This window comes from Procambarus clarkii, chromosome 1 (assembly GCF_040958095.1).
Source record: "Procambarus clarkii isolate CNS0578487 chromosome 1, FALCON_Pclarkii_2.0, whole genome shotgun sequence".
Classification (NCBI taxonomy): domain Eukaryota; kingdom Metazoa; phylum Arthropoda; class Malacostraca; order Decapoda; family Cambaridae; genus Procambarus; species Procambarus clarkii.
Genome location: NC_091150.1, coordinates 57,689,943 through 57,707,442, shown reverse-complemented (window position 1 = coordinate 57,707,442; position 17,500 = coordinate 57,689,943). Strand labels below are relative to the sequence as shown.

The 17,500-nt window shown below is 36.6% G+C and overlaps 1 protein-coding gene across 1 annotated transcript in view; it reads right to left on the bottom strand.

The window, feature by feature from the left end:
- LOC138363536 (polycystin-1-like protein 2) overlaps positions 1-17,332 on the bottom strand; it is a 42,195-nt gene extending 24,863 nt beyond the window's left edge. The window contains exons 1-3 of the mRNA XM_069322892.1: positions 17,182-17,332; positions 16,770-16,935; positions 1,156-1,237 (exon numbers count right to left, since the gene is read on the bottom strand). Of these exons, the coding sequence (XP_069178993.1) occupies positions 1,156-1,237; positions 16,770-16,935; positions 17,182-17,332 (399 nt within the window). The remainder of the gene's footprint in view (positions 1-1,155; positions 1,238-16,769; positions 16,936-17,181) is intronic.
- Positions 17,333-17,500: the final 168 nt, after the last annotated feature.

Genomic DNA, 17,500 nt, shown 5'->3' with positions numbered 1-17,500 from the left:
AGCCCAGAAAGGGTGAAACGCCGAGCTTAATCGCGAAACGAGTGACGCCAATCACTGGAAACTAATATGCCTCGCGGAAAGAAAGGCAGACAGGCAGGTGATTGGGGAGCCCCAGGAGTCCCACTGGGTGACAAGTACCGGCCCCGCCCAACACAGAGGACACTGGATAGCAAACCAAAACTCGGCCCCAGCTAAAACACAAAAGTCACCCCAGTGTTCCCCGGCAGAGCAGAAGCCAGCCGCCCACCACGACTGACGGCACACCAGGAGCGCAGCAAAACCCACCAACTCCCGGCACCTCTCGACCAAGCCGGCCCGGACACCGTCACCCCGCCGGGAGAACCAGCCAGAACACGTAAAAAAAAATCTACCAACAATCCCGTGCTCAAAGCAAAATGTGCGCCAGACGTCGTGAAACCGGATTGTGGAATAGTGGCACTTTTTGGATACATTTAAAAAACAAGTGCCTCTTATACGCCGGCACATACGATATATTTTTATGAACAAATAACAAGGAAATAATTATAAAAATCGCTTTTGAATCGCCATTTCATGATATGAAAATGGTTGAAGTAAATCAATATCAGGCAATATGTGTTTCCTAATGTATTGAATATTGTCATAAATAACATAAACAAGCATACTAAGAAAGTGTATTCATTTTTTAGTCACATAACGAAAAGCAATTATGTATTTTTCTCCTTTTTTGATTAGTGCTGTTTCTCCGTTCTTGTAAATTGGTCTCAATAGGGTTCCAATATTTATATCCCTCGGTTTACAAATCATAGCAATAGGTGTTTGGTATGAGCTTGAAAACAGCATGACTGCTGATTTGTACCCATATCTCTGATGGCTGCATTTACCGGGTCCAGGAGCTTACCTTGATGGTCAGAGGACCTGACCATCAGTGATAAGCACTCTCATGGATAGAGAGTGCTTATCACTTTATAAGTTTCATAGACCTCTCTTAACAGAAGCACCCTTAGAGTTAAGATTTGCATGTACAATGGAATGATAAAAAATAATGAATCTATCATAATTATTAGCAACATACCACGCTGCCATTAGCCTTTCATTAAACAGAAGATTAGTTAAATTCAAATATGAATTTAGATCAGTATTGGTAAACTTGAGCAAAGTAGATGGTTGTGTTACCTTGGTAAAGTCTATTCCCGTCCTTCCTTCGTTCAAGAATTCTTGACTCAAGCTCTGGTGCAGCAGGAACGTGTTCGGGTCCCTGCAGCCAAATAGCAATTTCATTAACATAATTTAACTCATTGAGAACAGCTGAGGTTTACCAGCGATGTTGGATGCAGCATAATACAAATTACATCTTGCACTGTTATCTGTATCCTAGCCAAAATTCTACGTGGAAAAAGTCTCCATAATTAATACTAGTGTGTATACAAAAATTTTAATATGTAAGTATTGTATTTTTATAAATCAATACATTAATGTATGCCATTACCGTATAGTGGAAATGGATAAGGTCAATGTTTGAAAGGGGAAGAAATAATGAGCATGAGCAAGACATATGGATTAAGCATTTAAATATTTATGAAATGAAGATTTATATCTAAAGGTTGAGCGTATCAAAATTTAAATATATACGTCAATTAGTTTTGCACGTGATTGCAAGCTACAAGCAACTTAAACATTTTAATGATTGCTAAATGAATACTGAGACTCGTGTACATTTATGATGGATATATAAATGTACAAAAACTCATATCTTGATCCAGACGCCTATAAATTATCACTAAGCCATATATAACTTGACATACTCCTTCAAATTAATATTAGATCCATCATGAGTAAATAATCGATGTTTAAAACACAAGTGTGAACCAGACCTGCTCTGGTGGGTGGACGCACACCCTCCACCACCACGACGAGAAAACAAAATACCACGACCATAAGGACTACGGCACTCAAAGTATGTGGTATTTACCCGTCTTAATACCCATGGACCTTTATATATGGTATAAACTAAATACTCAAGTATATAATTTACTTAAACACAGAGGACTAATAAAGTCTAAATGAAGATATAATCGACTAAGCGCTTCGCACTTGCAAATTACACTAAAATACGAGAGGCTGGTGGTGGTTTTAATAAAGATTGGATCCAATTTCTTGACTGCCACTAACACCATTATATTGCAGGTGTGGTATTACCATGTACTTACGAGCCCACCTCCGTAAGTGAAGGATATACTTACCACTTAATTAAACATAACTAGCTAGGTTAACTAATATTTAAAGGAGATATATTGCAACTTCAAAAATAAAATATAAACTTTGCAATAAATAAATTCACATTGATTAAGAATAAAAAAAATTAAGAGAAGGATTAAGACGAGACGGACTGCTTGAGGCTTCAAGAAGACCTGGACAAACTGAAGGAATGGTCGAACAAATGGTTGTTATAACCCAAGCAACAATTCTTTTGTATCCCCTGTAATAATAACAATATTAGACAATTCTTGCCATTGTCTACAATTATTTATATGTGACAAGATACCAGAATTAAAAGGTTAGACTAAATAAAACTATTTAACTATATAACCAGTACATGCTGCATTATAATTAAATTTAATTTTACCAATAGGTATTGAGATTTATTTATTCATCAGGTAAATGAAGGCAGCAGCATTCCTGTTGAGTCTCCCTCCCAGGGTAGTCCCCCTAGGGCGTCCTGAGCCACCTAAGGAACAATACCATACAGGTCACTCAGTAGCACAGAGCTGGACCAATACAGTCTGCCCAGGGGATACAACAAATATCACTACTACAACAATCACCAGCTACGAACTTAAACACTGTTTATTTAGTTTTATTCTGCCTATTAAGTTTAGTAGTTATTTGTTTATTTTATGATATATAGTTTAAATATGCATATAAAGAGAGAGTCAATAAATCTCACAGAGGTTAAGCACACCTCTTAACGTATCACTTAAACTCATCTGTGCACCCTGTCAGCTATATATTAACACAATATTATCCCATCGAGTCATCTGTGTTCTGCTAAATGCATTTAGACACATTAGAGAGATATCAAATAATATACACGTGGAAGATACTGGAGGGCGAAGTACCAAATCTACACAGTAAAATAGCAACGTACTGGAGTGAATGATATGTAAGAAAATGCAGTATAGAACCAGTGAAGAGCAGAGGTGCCATAGGCACAATCAGAGAACACTGTATAAACATCAGAGGTCCACGGTTGTTCAACACATAGGATGTTCAATCCCAGCGAGCATAAGAAATATTGCCGGAACAACCGTGGACATCTTCAAGAGAAAACGAGATCATTTTCTCCAAGGAGTGCCGGACCAACCGGGCTGTGGTGGATATGTGGGCCTGCGGGCCGCTCCAAGCAACAGCCTGGTGGACCAAACTCTCACAAGTCAAGCCTGGCTTGAGGAGTAGAAGAACTCCCAGAACCCCCATCAACTAGGTAAACATTACGACTGGTCATTACAGTATGGGTAAGCACTACCGAATTTGCTTAGCACTACATGGGCGCCCGCATGAAAAAACCTCGTCCTTGACTAAGTGGACCTCTATAAACCTAACAGTCATCTTCGTATACGATTCCATAGACCACAATCCCATTGTACCTTCTAGTTAATAAAATTATTATTATTATTATTATTATTATTATTATTATTATTATTATTATATGCACCACTGATATACTTACCAATAAACATAAAGATTATTCTGAACCTCTTACGTATACAAGTGAACAGGAAGACTCATTACTCAATTGATCTGATTCTCTGACACACCTGCAAATTAACACTTACACTGACACATCTGGAGATAAGGGACTTCGTGACAGGGAGGGTAAATCTTGCCTTACTGGCTTAATATAATTTTACGACCAGGTGACAAAGATTAAGCAAGAAAGAGAAGGATGGGCGGACTGCATTTTCTTGGACTGTCGGAAAGCCTTTGACACAGTACCCCATAACGGGTACGGGGTAAGGGGGCTGGTACATAAACTGGAGAGACAGTCAGGAGTAACTGGTAGGGCGCTCTAGTGGATAAGGGAGAGTAGTAGGGAGTAAGAGCCACAGGCAACTTTTTTTTTTGGCGAGAGGACCCCTGTGGACTGTAAGAGCCACAGGGGATTTTTTTTTTGGGGAGTGGACCCCTGTGGACTGTAAGAGCCACAGAGGATTTTTTTTCTGGGGGAAAAATCCCCTGTGGATCTTAGGGGTTTTCAGGTAAATTTGGGCAGTCACAGATTTGGAAGTAAGGAATTCTTATGAGAAAAATAATTTCCGAGATCTTAGAAGTTTGTTTAAAAGTTCTTATAATGAAAATAAGTATGAAAATCTTAAAGGAAAATTTTAGAAAAAATCGTGTTTGTGTCACAGCATTTCCAGGTAAACTCTATGGACAACCTTTGCCCGTTTTCAATCACACATTTGTAAAAGGACCATTTTCAGAGAATATTGTCTTAGATGTTTTGTTAAGGAAAACAGACAACTTAGCCATAACATTTAGTTTTATATCCATTTACGGCTATTTCACCTGTAAAGACCAAAATTAGTCAGAGACAGTTTTAAGCTGAAATTTCATCAGAGTCCTGTAATCTGCGAAAATTTGACAGAGTCCATTTTATACCCAATTTTCGTCAGAGTCTACTTTGAGAGCAAAATTAGTCAGAGACAGTATTTAGCTCATATTTCATCAGAGTCCAGTTTATACCGAAAATTCGCCAGAGTCTACTTTGAGAGCAAATTTCATCAGTGTCCTGTAATCTGTGAAAATTTGACAGAGTCCATTTTATACCCAATTTTCGTCAGAGACCATTTTATACCTAAAAATGAACAGAGTCCACTTTGTGAGCAAAATTAGTCAGAGACAGTTTTAAGCTCAAATTTCATCAGAGTCCAATTATCAACAGAAATTCGCCAGAGTCTACTTTGAGAGCAAAATTCGTCAGAGACAGTTTTAAGCTCATATTTCATCAGAGTCCAATTATCAACAGAAATTCGCCAGAGTCCACTTTGTAAGGAAAATTCGTCAGAGACAGTTTTAAGCTCAAATTTCATCAGAGTCCAGTTTATACCGAAAATTCGCCAGAGTCTACTTTGTGCCAAAATATTCAGAGTCCAGTTCATGATCGAAATTAATCAGAGTCCAATTAAAGACCCAAATTTGACAGAGACCACATTTTCGCTACTAGCAGTCCAATCCCCCTGAAATTTTAAACAGTCATATTTCAGACGTAGTAAATAAGATCAAGACAGTTACTGAGCTCCAGCTCTCGTCCCCACCTTAGTTCTCTTTCGTATCTTTGTAAATAACCCATCAATTTCCCTGAAATTTTTACCCTCTGTATTTCAGACATAGTAAATATGAAGTAACAAATATAAAACTCTAGCTCTTGTCCTCTGTCCAAGTTCACTCATGTAAATTCATTACTATCAGTCCAAATCCCCCTGAGATTTAAACACCCAAGTACATTTTCAGACATAGTAAATAAAAACCAGTTCAGTTATCAAGTTTCAACTCTTGTCCCCCCAGCTTAGTTCATTTTGTACAAGTTCTTTATTTTCCAACTAAATCACCCTGAGATTTAAGATCACCTTATTTTCTAACGTAGTAAAATTAATCTGGACATTAGCAAAGCTCCATTTCCTCAGCCTTAGATCATCAGACATAAATATATTCGATCAAGTCCCTCTCCAGCCTATCTGTTTATCAGAGTAATTACTTTACCCTTCTCATCCCCAACGTATCAATCCCCAACGTATCAAAACCTTCAATAATCATACTGTATTTGCATATTTTCTCTATATTCAGCTGTGTTCTTCACATTTTGTCCATGTTTTCTGTATTCACTCCATGTTCTTCACATGTTCACAGTCCCATTCAGTTCATATTTTCACAAGTATCTCCATTTTTTCTGTAATCTTTCTCTTAGTCTCATTATGTTCTCTACAAATTCTAGTCATATTTTCTATGTTTTCATATTCATCACATGTTCTCTTTACAACTTTTATACTCAATATTCATGCTAACTTCCATATTTTGTGTTCTTTGTCAATATTCATGTTCCTCTACAAGTTCATGTTCCTCACAAGATCACTTCGTTTTTCACCTTCACTTACATGTTTTCTACATTCTTTTGTCATATTCTCCATGTTCTTCACAAGTCCATTGTTCATTCTTTGTAATCCCTATTCTCCTTATCATGTTTTCATGTTCTCTGTAAGTTCATATTCCCAGCATGTTCACTGTATTCATCAACTTTTCTTACATGTGTTCTTTGCCATGTTCCCCATATGTTCTCTAGGTTTTTCCCCTTACATGTTATCTAACGTTCCTTAACTAAAAAAATCTTTCGCCAATCAACTAAAAACATAGCCACTTTCGTCATTTCTCAACTAAACTTATTATCCAGTCAACTAAAAATAGTCAGAAATAGCCTCGTTCAACACTGTTCTTAACTAAAACAACCTTTCTCTTAGCTAAAAATTGTCAAAGGAAACTTCTTTCAGCACTTTCTTAACAGTCGCTATGTTTCATCAAGAAAAAATTGTCAAAGGAAACTTTCCAAAACTGTTCATAACTAGCTTTTATCCATCGTCAATCAACTAAAAATAATAACTTTCATCATTTCTTAACTAAACTTATTCCCCAGTCATCAGAAAATATCCGTGTTCTTCATGTTTCATTGTCATTTCATAACTAAAATTATCCATCAATCAACAGAAAAAGCCATGTTCATCATGTTTTGTCTTTTTACTTAACTAAATTATGTTTTGTCAAGTAAGAAAAAATAACCAAAGATATCTTTCATCACTGTTCTTAACTGACATTATACTTTGGGGAGCACAAAAAATAGTCTCCCTCGTCATGTTTTCTCTTTTTTCCATAACTAAAAGTATTCATCAGTCAACTAAAAAATAGTTACTTCATCATGTTTCCTTGTCATTTCTTAACTGAAATATCACTTCTCTCATCTGAAATAGTCATGTGTAGCCTCTTTCCAACACTGTTCTTTACTAAAGTAGCCTTTCACTTCGCTAAAATAGTCATATTCGTCACCCACCATCCCACTTAACCTTCTTTCCTTCTTTACTTTGTTTTCACATATAAGTTCATTCTTTATCATAGTAATAATAAAAATTACAATAGTAAAGAATCAGATCTACTAAGACTTGAAATTGAGAAACAAGAGCTCAAGGGAGTGAGAGCATGAAAGAAGAGCAAGGAGTAAGAGAGAGGGGGCGGAAGAAAATGGGACCAAAGAAGAGAGAATTAGAGAGAGTGTGGGCATGGGAGCACTAAGACTTGAATTTGAGAAAAAGAAAAACTAAGTGAATGAGAATGAGGGTGTGAGAATGGGAGCAATAAGACTTGAATTTGAGAAACAAGAGAGCATTTGAGCAAATGAGGGAGAGAGAGGGGGAGGAAGAGAGAGAATAATGGAGAGAGATAGAAAAGGAGGGTTAAAAGGAGTAGGAGAATCAAAGTAAAGAAGGAAAGATGGTTTGGGTAAAAATATACAAAAAGGAGAAACAAAACTACATCTGAAAGGTTAGGAAAAGGATAATATATTCAACAAATACGTCAAAAACACAATACACTACATCTGAAAGGTTAGGTTAAAGGGTTGAGGAATAAGAACATAAGATAGAACCTACTAAATACACTAAGATTACAAGAGGTTGGGTTAAGGGGTTGGGGAATAAGAACATAAGATTACAAGAGGTTAGGTTAAGGGGTTGGGGAATAAGAACATATGATAACAAACATAATAAATACAACTTATGAGCAACTTGATGAACTTTAACAAATAACCCTTGATCTGCAAAAATGACCATTTGAGAAATTGGCCCTTGAAACGAGTAAGTTCCCATATATAACAAAAACCTTTGAAATGGCTAAACACCCAATCTTAAACAAATAACACTTGAAATGCAAAAACGTCCATTTGAGAAATTATCCCTTGAAATGAGTAAATGCCCATATATAACAAAAATTCTTTGAAATGCTTAAATATCCAATCTCTAACAAATAGCACTTGAAATGCATAAGTGACCATTTGAGAAATTATCCCTTGAAATGAGTAAATGAATATGAGACAATGATTGACGAAACACAAAGACAAGAAGGAATACTTATGTAAGTTAGATCATGTCTGGTTTGACTAGATAAGTTAGGATACATCAGTTTGGGAATGTAAGATTAAGTTAGGTAAAGCAAGTTAGGTTACGTTAGGATAGGTAAGATAAGTTATATAAATTAGGTAAAGTAAGGTAAATTAGGTTAAGCAGGTTAAGTTAGGTAAGGTAGGTAAGGTAAGTTATGTTAGGATAGGTAAAGTTAGGTAAGATAGGGAAGGTAAGGTAAGTTATGTTAGGATAGGTAAAGTTAGGTTATGAAGGTTAAGTTAGGTAACATAGGTAAAGTTAGGTTAGGTTAGGTAAGATAGGTAAGGTAAGGTAAGGTAACATAGGTAAAGTTAGGTTAGGTTAGGTAAGATAGGTAAGGTAAGGTAACATAGGTAAAGTTAGGTTATGCAGGTTAAGTTAGGTAAGATAGGTAAAGTCAGGTAAGATAGGTAAGGTAAGGTATGTTAGGATAGGTTAAGCAGGTTAAGTTAGGAAAGGTAGGTAAGGTAAGGTAAGGTATGTTAGGATAGGTTAAGCAGGTTAAGTTAGGAAAGGTAGGTAAGGTAACATAGGTAGAGTTAGGTTAGGTTAGGTAAGATAGGTAAGGTAAGGTAACATAGGTAAAGTTAGGTTATGCAGGTTAAGTTAGGTAAGATAGGTAAAGTCAGGTAAGATAGGTAAGGTAAGGTATGTTAGGATAGGTAAAGTTAGGTTTAGGAACGTTACGTTAACTAAGTAACATTGGGTGGAGAGGATAAGATACGTAGGTTTGAACAGTGTAGTTCAGAGAACAGTTTTAGGGTAAAGCAACTAAGAAAATATGTTTTAACAGAAATGCAGGTTTGGTATGAAAAGCTGAACTAGTTACATTTTGGAGAGAAAATTTTATGACTGAAGATGTCTTAAAGAATAACATGATGGAAGAAGGAGAGTTTCTTTGATGAATGAAGGTGTCTTAGAGAACAACTTTGGGAGAACAAAGGTGAATTAGAGATCGCTTTGATGACTCTGAGAATAACTCTGGTCAACGAATATGGATTGGAAAGTTTCTCTAATGAACGAAGGTGAGTTAGAGATCACTTTGATGACTCTGAGAATAACTTTTATGTCTTAGAGAACAACTTTGATGAGCAAGATTAACTTTAGATGTCTCTGAGAATAACTTTTATAACATAGAAATTAACTTTAGATGTCTCTGAAAATATCTTTGATGACTTCGAGAATAACATTTGATGACTCTGAGAACAAGTTTGATAGCTCTGAGAATAACTTTAGATGTCTCTGAAAATAACTTTGATGAAAGAAGATGTCTTAGATTAACTTTTGATGACTTTGAAAACAAGTTTGATGAACAAAGATGTTTTGAAAGTTTCTCTGACGAACGAAGGTGACTCTGAGAATAGCTTTGGGATAGCTCTGAGAATAACTTTTGTTGTCTTAGAATAACTTTTGATTGTTCTGAGAATAACTTTAGATGACTTTGAGAATGTCTTTGGATAACTCTGAGATTAACTTTGATGTCTTTGAAACAACATTGATGAATTGGAGAATGTCTTTGAGAACATGAGTAGTATTTTGTTAGCTCAGAGAATAACTTTTGATGACATAGAGAATAACTTTTATGTCTTAGAGAAGAACATTGATGGCTTAGAGAGAATATCTTTGATGAAAGATGATGTCTTGGATTAACTTTGACGTCTCTTGGAATAACTTTGATGACTGAGAATAACTTTTGATAGCTCTTAGAGAATAACTTTTATGAACGGAGATGTTTGAGATTAACTTTGATAGCTCAGAATAACTTTTGTGGACATGAGAATATCTTTGGATAACTCTGAGATTAACTTTGATGTCTTTGAAACAACTTTGATGTACGAGAGTGAGTTAGAGATTACCTTTGTTAACTCTGAGATTAACTTTGATGAACGAGAAAATACTTTTTGATGACATAGAGAATAACTTTTATAGCTCTGAGAATGACTTTTATGCCTCTGAGAATAACTTTGAGGATGCAAGTAAATTTTTGAGTGTTTGAGAGTGTCTTTTGATATCTCGAAGAGTCCCATTGAAGTCTTAAAGGATGTCTTTGATGTCTCAAAGGATGTCTTTGAGTGCAACTTTGATGTCTTTGAGTAAGTCCTTGATGTCTTGAAGAGAGTCTTTGACTATATTTCTTACTTAACGACATATAATTTTAGTTAGGAACAATGACGAATATGACTATTTTAGCGAAGTGAAAGGCTACTTTAGTAAAGAACAGTGTTGGAAAGAGGCTACACATGACTATTTCAGATGAGAGAAGTGATATTTCAGTTAAGAAATGACAAGGAAACATGATGAAGTAACTATTTTTTAGTTGACTGATGAATACTTTTAGTTATGGAAAAAAGAGAAAACATGACGAGGGAGACTATTTTTTGTGCTCCCCAAAGTATAATGTCAGTTAAGAACAGTGATGAAAGATATCTTTGGTTATTTTTTCTTACTTGACAAAACATAATTTAGTTAAGTAAAAAGACAAAACATGATGAACATGGCTTTTTCTGTTGATTGATGGATAATTTTAGTTATGAAATGACAATGAAACATGAAGAACACGGATATTTTCTGATGACTGGGGAATAAGTTTAGTTAAGAAATGATGAAAGTTATTATTTTTAGTTGATTGACGATGGATAAAAGCTAGTTATGAACAGTTTTGGAAAGTTTCCTTTGACAATTTTTTCTTGATGAAACATAGCGACTGTTAAGAAAGTGCTGAAAGAAGTTTCCTTTGACAATTTTTAGCTAAGAGAAAGGTTGTTTTAGTTAAGAACAGTGTTGAACGAGGCTATTTCTGACTATTTTTAGTTGACTGGATAATAAGTTTAGTTGAGAAATGACGAAAGTGACTATGTTTTAGTTGATTGGCGAAAGATTTTTTTAGTTAAGGAACGTTAAATAACATGTAAGGGGGAAAAAAAACCCAGAGAACATATGGGGAACATGGCAAAGAACATATGTAAGAAAAGTTGATGAATACAGTGAACATGCTGGGAATATGAACTTACAGAGAACATGAAAACATGATAAGGAGAATAGGGAATACAAAGAATGAACAATGGACTTGTAAAGAACATGGAGAATATGACAAAGAATGTAGAAAACATGTAAGTGAAGGTGAGAAACGAAGTGATCTTGTGAGGAACATGAACTTGTAGAGGAACATGAATATTGACAAAGAACACAAAAATATGGAAGTTAGCATGAATATTGAGTATAAAAGTTGTAAAGAGAACATGTGATGAACATGAAAACATAGAAAATATGACTAGAATTTGTAGAGAAAGTAATGAGACTAAGAGAAAGATTACAGAAAAATGGAGATACTTGTGAAAATATGAACTGAATGGGACTGTGAACATTTGAAGAACATGGAGTGAACACAGAAAACATGGACAAAATGTGAAGAACACAGCTGAATATAGAGAAAATATGCAAATACAGTATGATTATTGAAGGTTTTGATACGTTGGGGATTGATATGTTGGGGATGAGAAGGGTAAAGTAATTACTCAGATAAACAGATAGGCTGGAGAGGGACTTGATCGAATATATTTATGTCTGATGATCTAAGGCTGAGGAAATGGAGCTTTGCTAATGTCCAGATTAATTTTACTACGTTAGAAAATAAGGTGATCTTAAATCTCAGGTGATTTAGTTGGAAAATAAAGAACTTGCACAAATGAACTAAGCTGGGGCACAAGAGTTGAAACTTGATAACTGAACTGGTTTTTATTTACTATGTCTGAAAATGTAGTTGGGTGATTTGGACTGAGAGTAATGAATTTACAAAAGTGAGCTTGGACAGAGGACAAGAGCTAGAGTTTTATAATTGTTTACTTCATATTTACTATGTCTGAAATACAGAGGGTAAAAATTTCAGGGAAATTGATGGGTTATTTACAAAGATACGAAAGAGAACTAAAGTGGGGACGAGAGCTGGAGCTCAGTAACTGACTTGATCTTATTTACTACGTCTGAAATATGACTGTTTAAAATTTTAGGGGGATTGGACTGCTAGTAGCGAAAATGTGGTCTCTGTCAAATTTGGGTCTTTAATTGGACTCTGATTAATTTCGATCATGAACTGGACTCTGAATATTTTGGCACAAAGTAGACTCTGGCGAATTTTCGGTATAAACTGGACTCTGATGAAATTTGAGCTTAAAACTGTCTCTGACGAATTTTCCTTACAAAGTGGACTCTGGCGAATTTCTGTTGATAATTGGACTCTGATGAAATATGAGCTTAAAACTGTCTCTGACGAATTTTGCTCTCAAAGTAGACTCTGGCGAATTTCTGTTGATAATTGGACTCTGATGAAATTTGAGCTTAAAACTGTCTCTGACTAATTTTGCTCACAAAGTGGACTCTGTTCATTTTTAGGTATAAAATGGTCTCTGACGAAAATTGGGTATAAAATGGACTCTGTCAAATTTTCACAGATTACAGGACACTGATGAAATTTGCTCTCAAAGTAGACTCTGGCGAATTTTCGGTATAAACTGGACTCTGATGAAATATGAGCTAAATACTGTCTCTGACTAATTTTGCTCTCAAAGTAGACTCTGACGAAAATTGGGTATAAAATGGACTCTGTCAAATTTTCGCAGATTACAGGACTCTGATGAAATTTCAGCTTAAAACTGTCTCTGACTAATTTTGGTCTTTACAGGTGAAATAGCCGTAAATGGATATAAAACTAAATGTTATGGCTAAGTTGTCTGTTTTCCTTAACAAAACATCTAAGACAATATTCTCTGAAAATGGTCCTTTTACAAATGTGTGATTGAAAACGGGCAAAGGTTGTCCATAGAGTTTACCTGGAAATGCTGTGACACAAACACGATTTTTTCTAAAACTTTTCTTTAAGATTTTCCTACTTATTTTCATCATAAGAATGATTAACAAACTTCTAAGATCTCGGAAATTATTTTTCTCATAAGAATTCCTTACTTCCAAATCTGTGACTCCCCAAATTTGCCTGAAAACCCCTAAGATCCACAGGGGATTTTTCCCCCAGAAAAAAAATCCTCTGTGGCTCTTACAGTCCACAGGGGTCCACTCCCCAAAAAAAAAAATCCCATGTGGCTCTTACAGTCCACAGGGGTCCTCTCGCCAAAAAAAAAAGTTGCCTGTGGCTCTTACTCCCTACTACTAGGGAGTACCTAAGCAATAGGAGGCAGAGAGTTACAGTGAGGGGTGAGTCCTCTGATTGGCGTGAAGTCACCAGTGGAGTCCCACTGGGCTCTGTACTCGGACCTATTTCGTTTCTGATATACGTAAATGATCTCCCAGAGGGTATAGACTCATTCCTCTCAATGTTTGCTGACGACGCCAAACTTATGAGAAGGATTAAGACAGAGGAGGACTGCTTGAGGTTTTAAGAAGACCTGGACAAACTGAAGGAATAGTCGAACAAATGGTTGTTAGATTTAACCCAAGCAAATGTAATGTTATGAAGATAGGTGAAGGGAGCAGGAGGCCAGATTCAAGGTGCCATTTGGGAGATTAAATTCTTTAAGAGTCAGAGAGAGAGAAAAAATTGGGGGTTGATAACATGCCTGTCCCCTGTCCCCTGAAACCCATTTCAAGAGGATAACATCAGCGGCATATGCCAGGTTGGACAACATAAGAACGCCCTTTAGAAACTTGTGCAAGGAATTATTCAGAACTTTGTATACCACATATGTCAGACCAATCCTGGAGTATGCAACTCCAGCATGGAGTCCATATCAAGTCAAGCATAAGACTAAACTGGAAAAGGTTCAAAGGTTTGCCACCAGACTAGTACCCGAACTGAGAGGTATGAGCTACGAGGAGAGACTACGGGAATTAAACCTCACGTCGCTGGAAGACAGAAGAGTTAGGGGGACATGATTCTCAAAGGAATTGATAGGGTAGATAGAGACAGGCTATTTAACACAAGGGGCACACGTACCACGGGACACAGGTGGAAATTGAGCGCCCAAATGAGCCACAGAGATATTAGAAAGAAAGACTAGTGTCGGAGTAGTTGACAAATGGATTAAATTAGGAAGTGATGTGGTGGAGGCTGACTCCATACACAGTTTCAAGTGTAGATATGATAGAGCCCAATAGGCTCAGAAACCTGTACATCAATTGATTGACAGTTGAGAGGCGGGATCAGAGAGCCAGAGCTCAACCCCCGCAAGCACAGCTAGGTGAGTACTGAGTACAGAAACACCAGCCACACTACAGAACATATACTCACATACATTCCCTACACAGTGGAGAGCTTACAGTTATATTAGAGAGGATGCAATCGCAATATAGAACATACAATTACAGTACAAAATATATAATCACAGTATAAAATAGATCATACAATCACATCACATAATATACAATTACATTTTATATTTTAGAATCATGTTGCACTAAGAGATCGAAACAGACACTAAGGAACACACAGTCATTAAACACAATATTCTGGCAAGAATAATATGCAAGAATAAACATAGGAACATAAGAATGAAGTTAACTGCAGAAGGCTTATTGACCCATTCGAGGACGCTCCTATTTATATCCACACAATCTCATTCATATATAGGTCTAACCAACGCTTGAAACAATCAAGGAATCCTACTTCTATTAGGTTACTGGGTAACACTGAAATAGGAAATTATTTTAAGTAACATAGCTTAATGAGAAGCCTCGTCAGAAACAAATCCACCAGAACCAAAGCTGGAAGCAACGCAAAGGAAATACACTGATCTAATAAGTAATAATTAAAAGTATACTATTGATCTTATGTACAAAACTTAATTAATCTTTAGGTTCAGCAAACAACTTCAAAATCTTACAAAACAAATTGATAAGCATTGACCAAAATTTTTGTTTCCACATGGAAAGTGAATCTAAGTCCGAAACTTGGCATTAAGGATTCCTTAAGCCATAGCAAGCGTTCCATATCAGGTACAGTCGAAGAAATGTATTCCTTTACCTGTCGCTTTCCTGGAACGTGCAAAATGGCAAAGCCGCGTGTGTTGTTGTTGTAGTAATGGATTAAATAACGAATGAAGTAGGTATATATGTAATTGTATAAATATATGTATAGATGAATAGATGTATGAGTAGATGAATTGATGTATGTGTAGATGTCTAGATGTAGGTGTAGATGCCTAGATGTAGGTGTAGATGTCTAGGTGTATGTGTTGATTATGAGAGAATTCATTGCACTTTATCAAGAAAGAAGAGAGGCGCTCACCAGCAACACTAGGCCTGATGTTCACATAAAATAAGGCACAAATCGCGAAGAAAGCGATTGAGACATCTCCAGGAGCGTTAGTGTTTGAATACATATGGCGCTGAAAGGAGGGTTCAGGCCTAATAGTGGAGGAAGGTGAAAGATTACAGACGTGAGGACTACAGGTGATAGAGAGTCTATCAGCAAGAAGTGCATTTGGAGATCTAGGGTAAAAACGCAAAAATACGATCTCGGAATTGATAGCTTGGAAATGTAGAGATGCCATGTAGCTCCTCAACATACTCAAGTATGAGCTGGACTTGAAGTAATTTTAATTACTTTTCCTGTATTTAAACCCAAATAATAAGATTTTCCTAACTTTAATGTAGGAATAATGTATTGATAAGGTTTCTCCTCAGTCTCTACCCTTAGACGAGCTACTTTCTCCCTGGAACATGCATCCTCTAATTTAAACAATGCAGTGAAGGTCTTCGCATCAGGTATCGAAGGCCACGTCACGGATTACCTAAGACCCTAACTCTTTGCGACAACCTAATCGTTCAATCATCATCCTGTTTTAACACACTTCTTCAACTATGTCATTAATTCCGACAATTGGTACTGAGAGCAGCACACATACTACACCTATCTCCGTGTTCAATAAGTCAAGAAGCCAAATATAATACACCTGCTAGAGCAAAAAAACACGCGTCCTCCCGTGATGGCTGCTCTTGCCCTACTGACGACAGCTCGTGACTTACTGATCGAGTGCTAAATAAATAAACATAAAATATAACACGAAACAATGGAACAAATTAGATGTTTAGATTCACGAGAGACCCGGGTTGATAATGATTCAAAAATAGGGCTAAACTGATAAGGAACATTTTTCTTGCTAACATAATAGACGTGGGATTGCTAGATTATTTCAAACATATGTTAGACCCACTCAAGCATAGGTTAGACCCATTCATAAATCAATTCACATATATGTGAAATGATTTAAATGGATATAAATTAGAGCTGCCTCGAATGGACCAGTAAATTTTTGCAGCTTCCTTTAGTATTATACTGATAGGTTTTTTTGTGTCATATGTGGTAACCTCAGAGTTTTGATATGTGTTGAACGACAAAATTGTCTGATCTGAAGCATGACAGAGATATGTGCACAGCTGTACCTGTACACGTGAGCCTCCCTGATTTGTTTAGGCTTTTGTGGCATAAAATAAAAATTTTCATTTTCCATATAACTTTTTTTTTCAAATCATACCACTTTCAATGTTTGATTTTTTTTTAATAATTTTTAGATTTTGTTAATTTTGTTTGTGATGTGGAAGCCGACATTCCAGTCCAGCGCTGTACATGAAACTGACCTGCTACCATATGTTATGGTGAGGAAAACCCAGAGGAAGATTGAGTATGCGACGATTTCTGTCATGATCTTCCACATGTCAATTTCTTGCTGCCTTTCCTTCCTGAGTCTCTCCAACGTCTCGTCATCCAGCCTCTTGTGCTTCCGGGAATGGGTACTCTCGTTTCCTGGAAGACAGACACCGTTTTAGAGTGAAGTCCCTGGGCACAACATTCACCTCATTATTTTCACTAACGTGTTCGTATATTATTTTTAGTAATTTAATGTAATTATCAAAAGAACGCACCAAGCCGGGAATGCTATGTAGCACCATCAAATGTGCGGGACAATCACAGGACGCTAAATATCACTAAGAATGCCAATACAAGAACAGAAACGCATAAGGCGAACGACATCAAATGTATCTGATTCACCAAGAATTCTATCAAGAGACAAGTGACCACGAGGGACGATCGGGAAGCAAGACACATGTTCGTCCTGAAAGTCAGGACATTCAACAAGGATATGCTCGACTGTAAGAGGGACAATGCAGTTTAGATAAAAAGTAGCAGGGCGGCGCTCCATTAGTGTCCGTGAGTTAAACGTGTATTGCCAATAAGCAACCTCCCCAGAGCCGTTTCCCACCACCGGTTATGTTGGTAGGAGGAAGGCCATGACACACTACTCTTACGAGTACGCAGTTTGTTACCAGTAACAGAAGACCGACAACCTTGCCAACGGGCAAAGATGGAG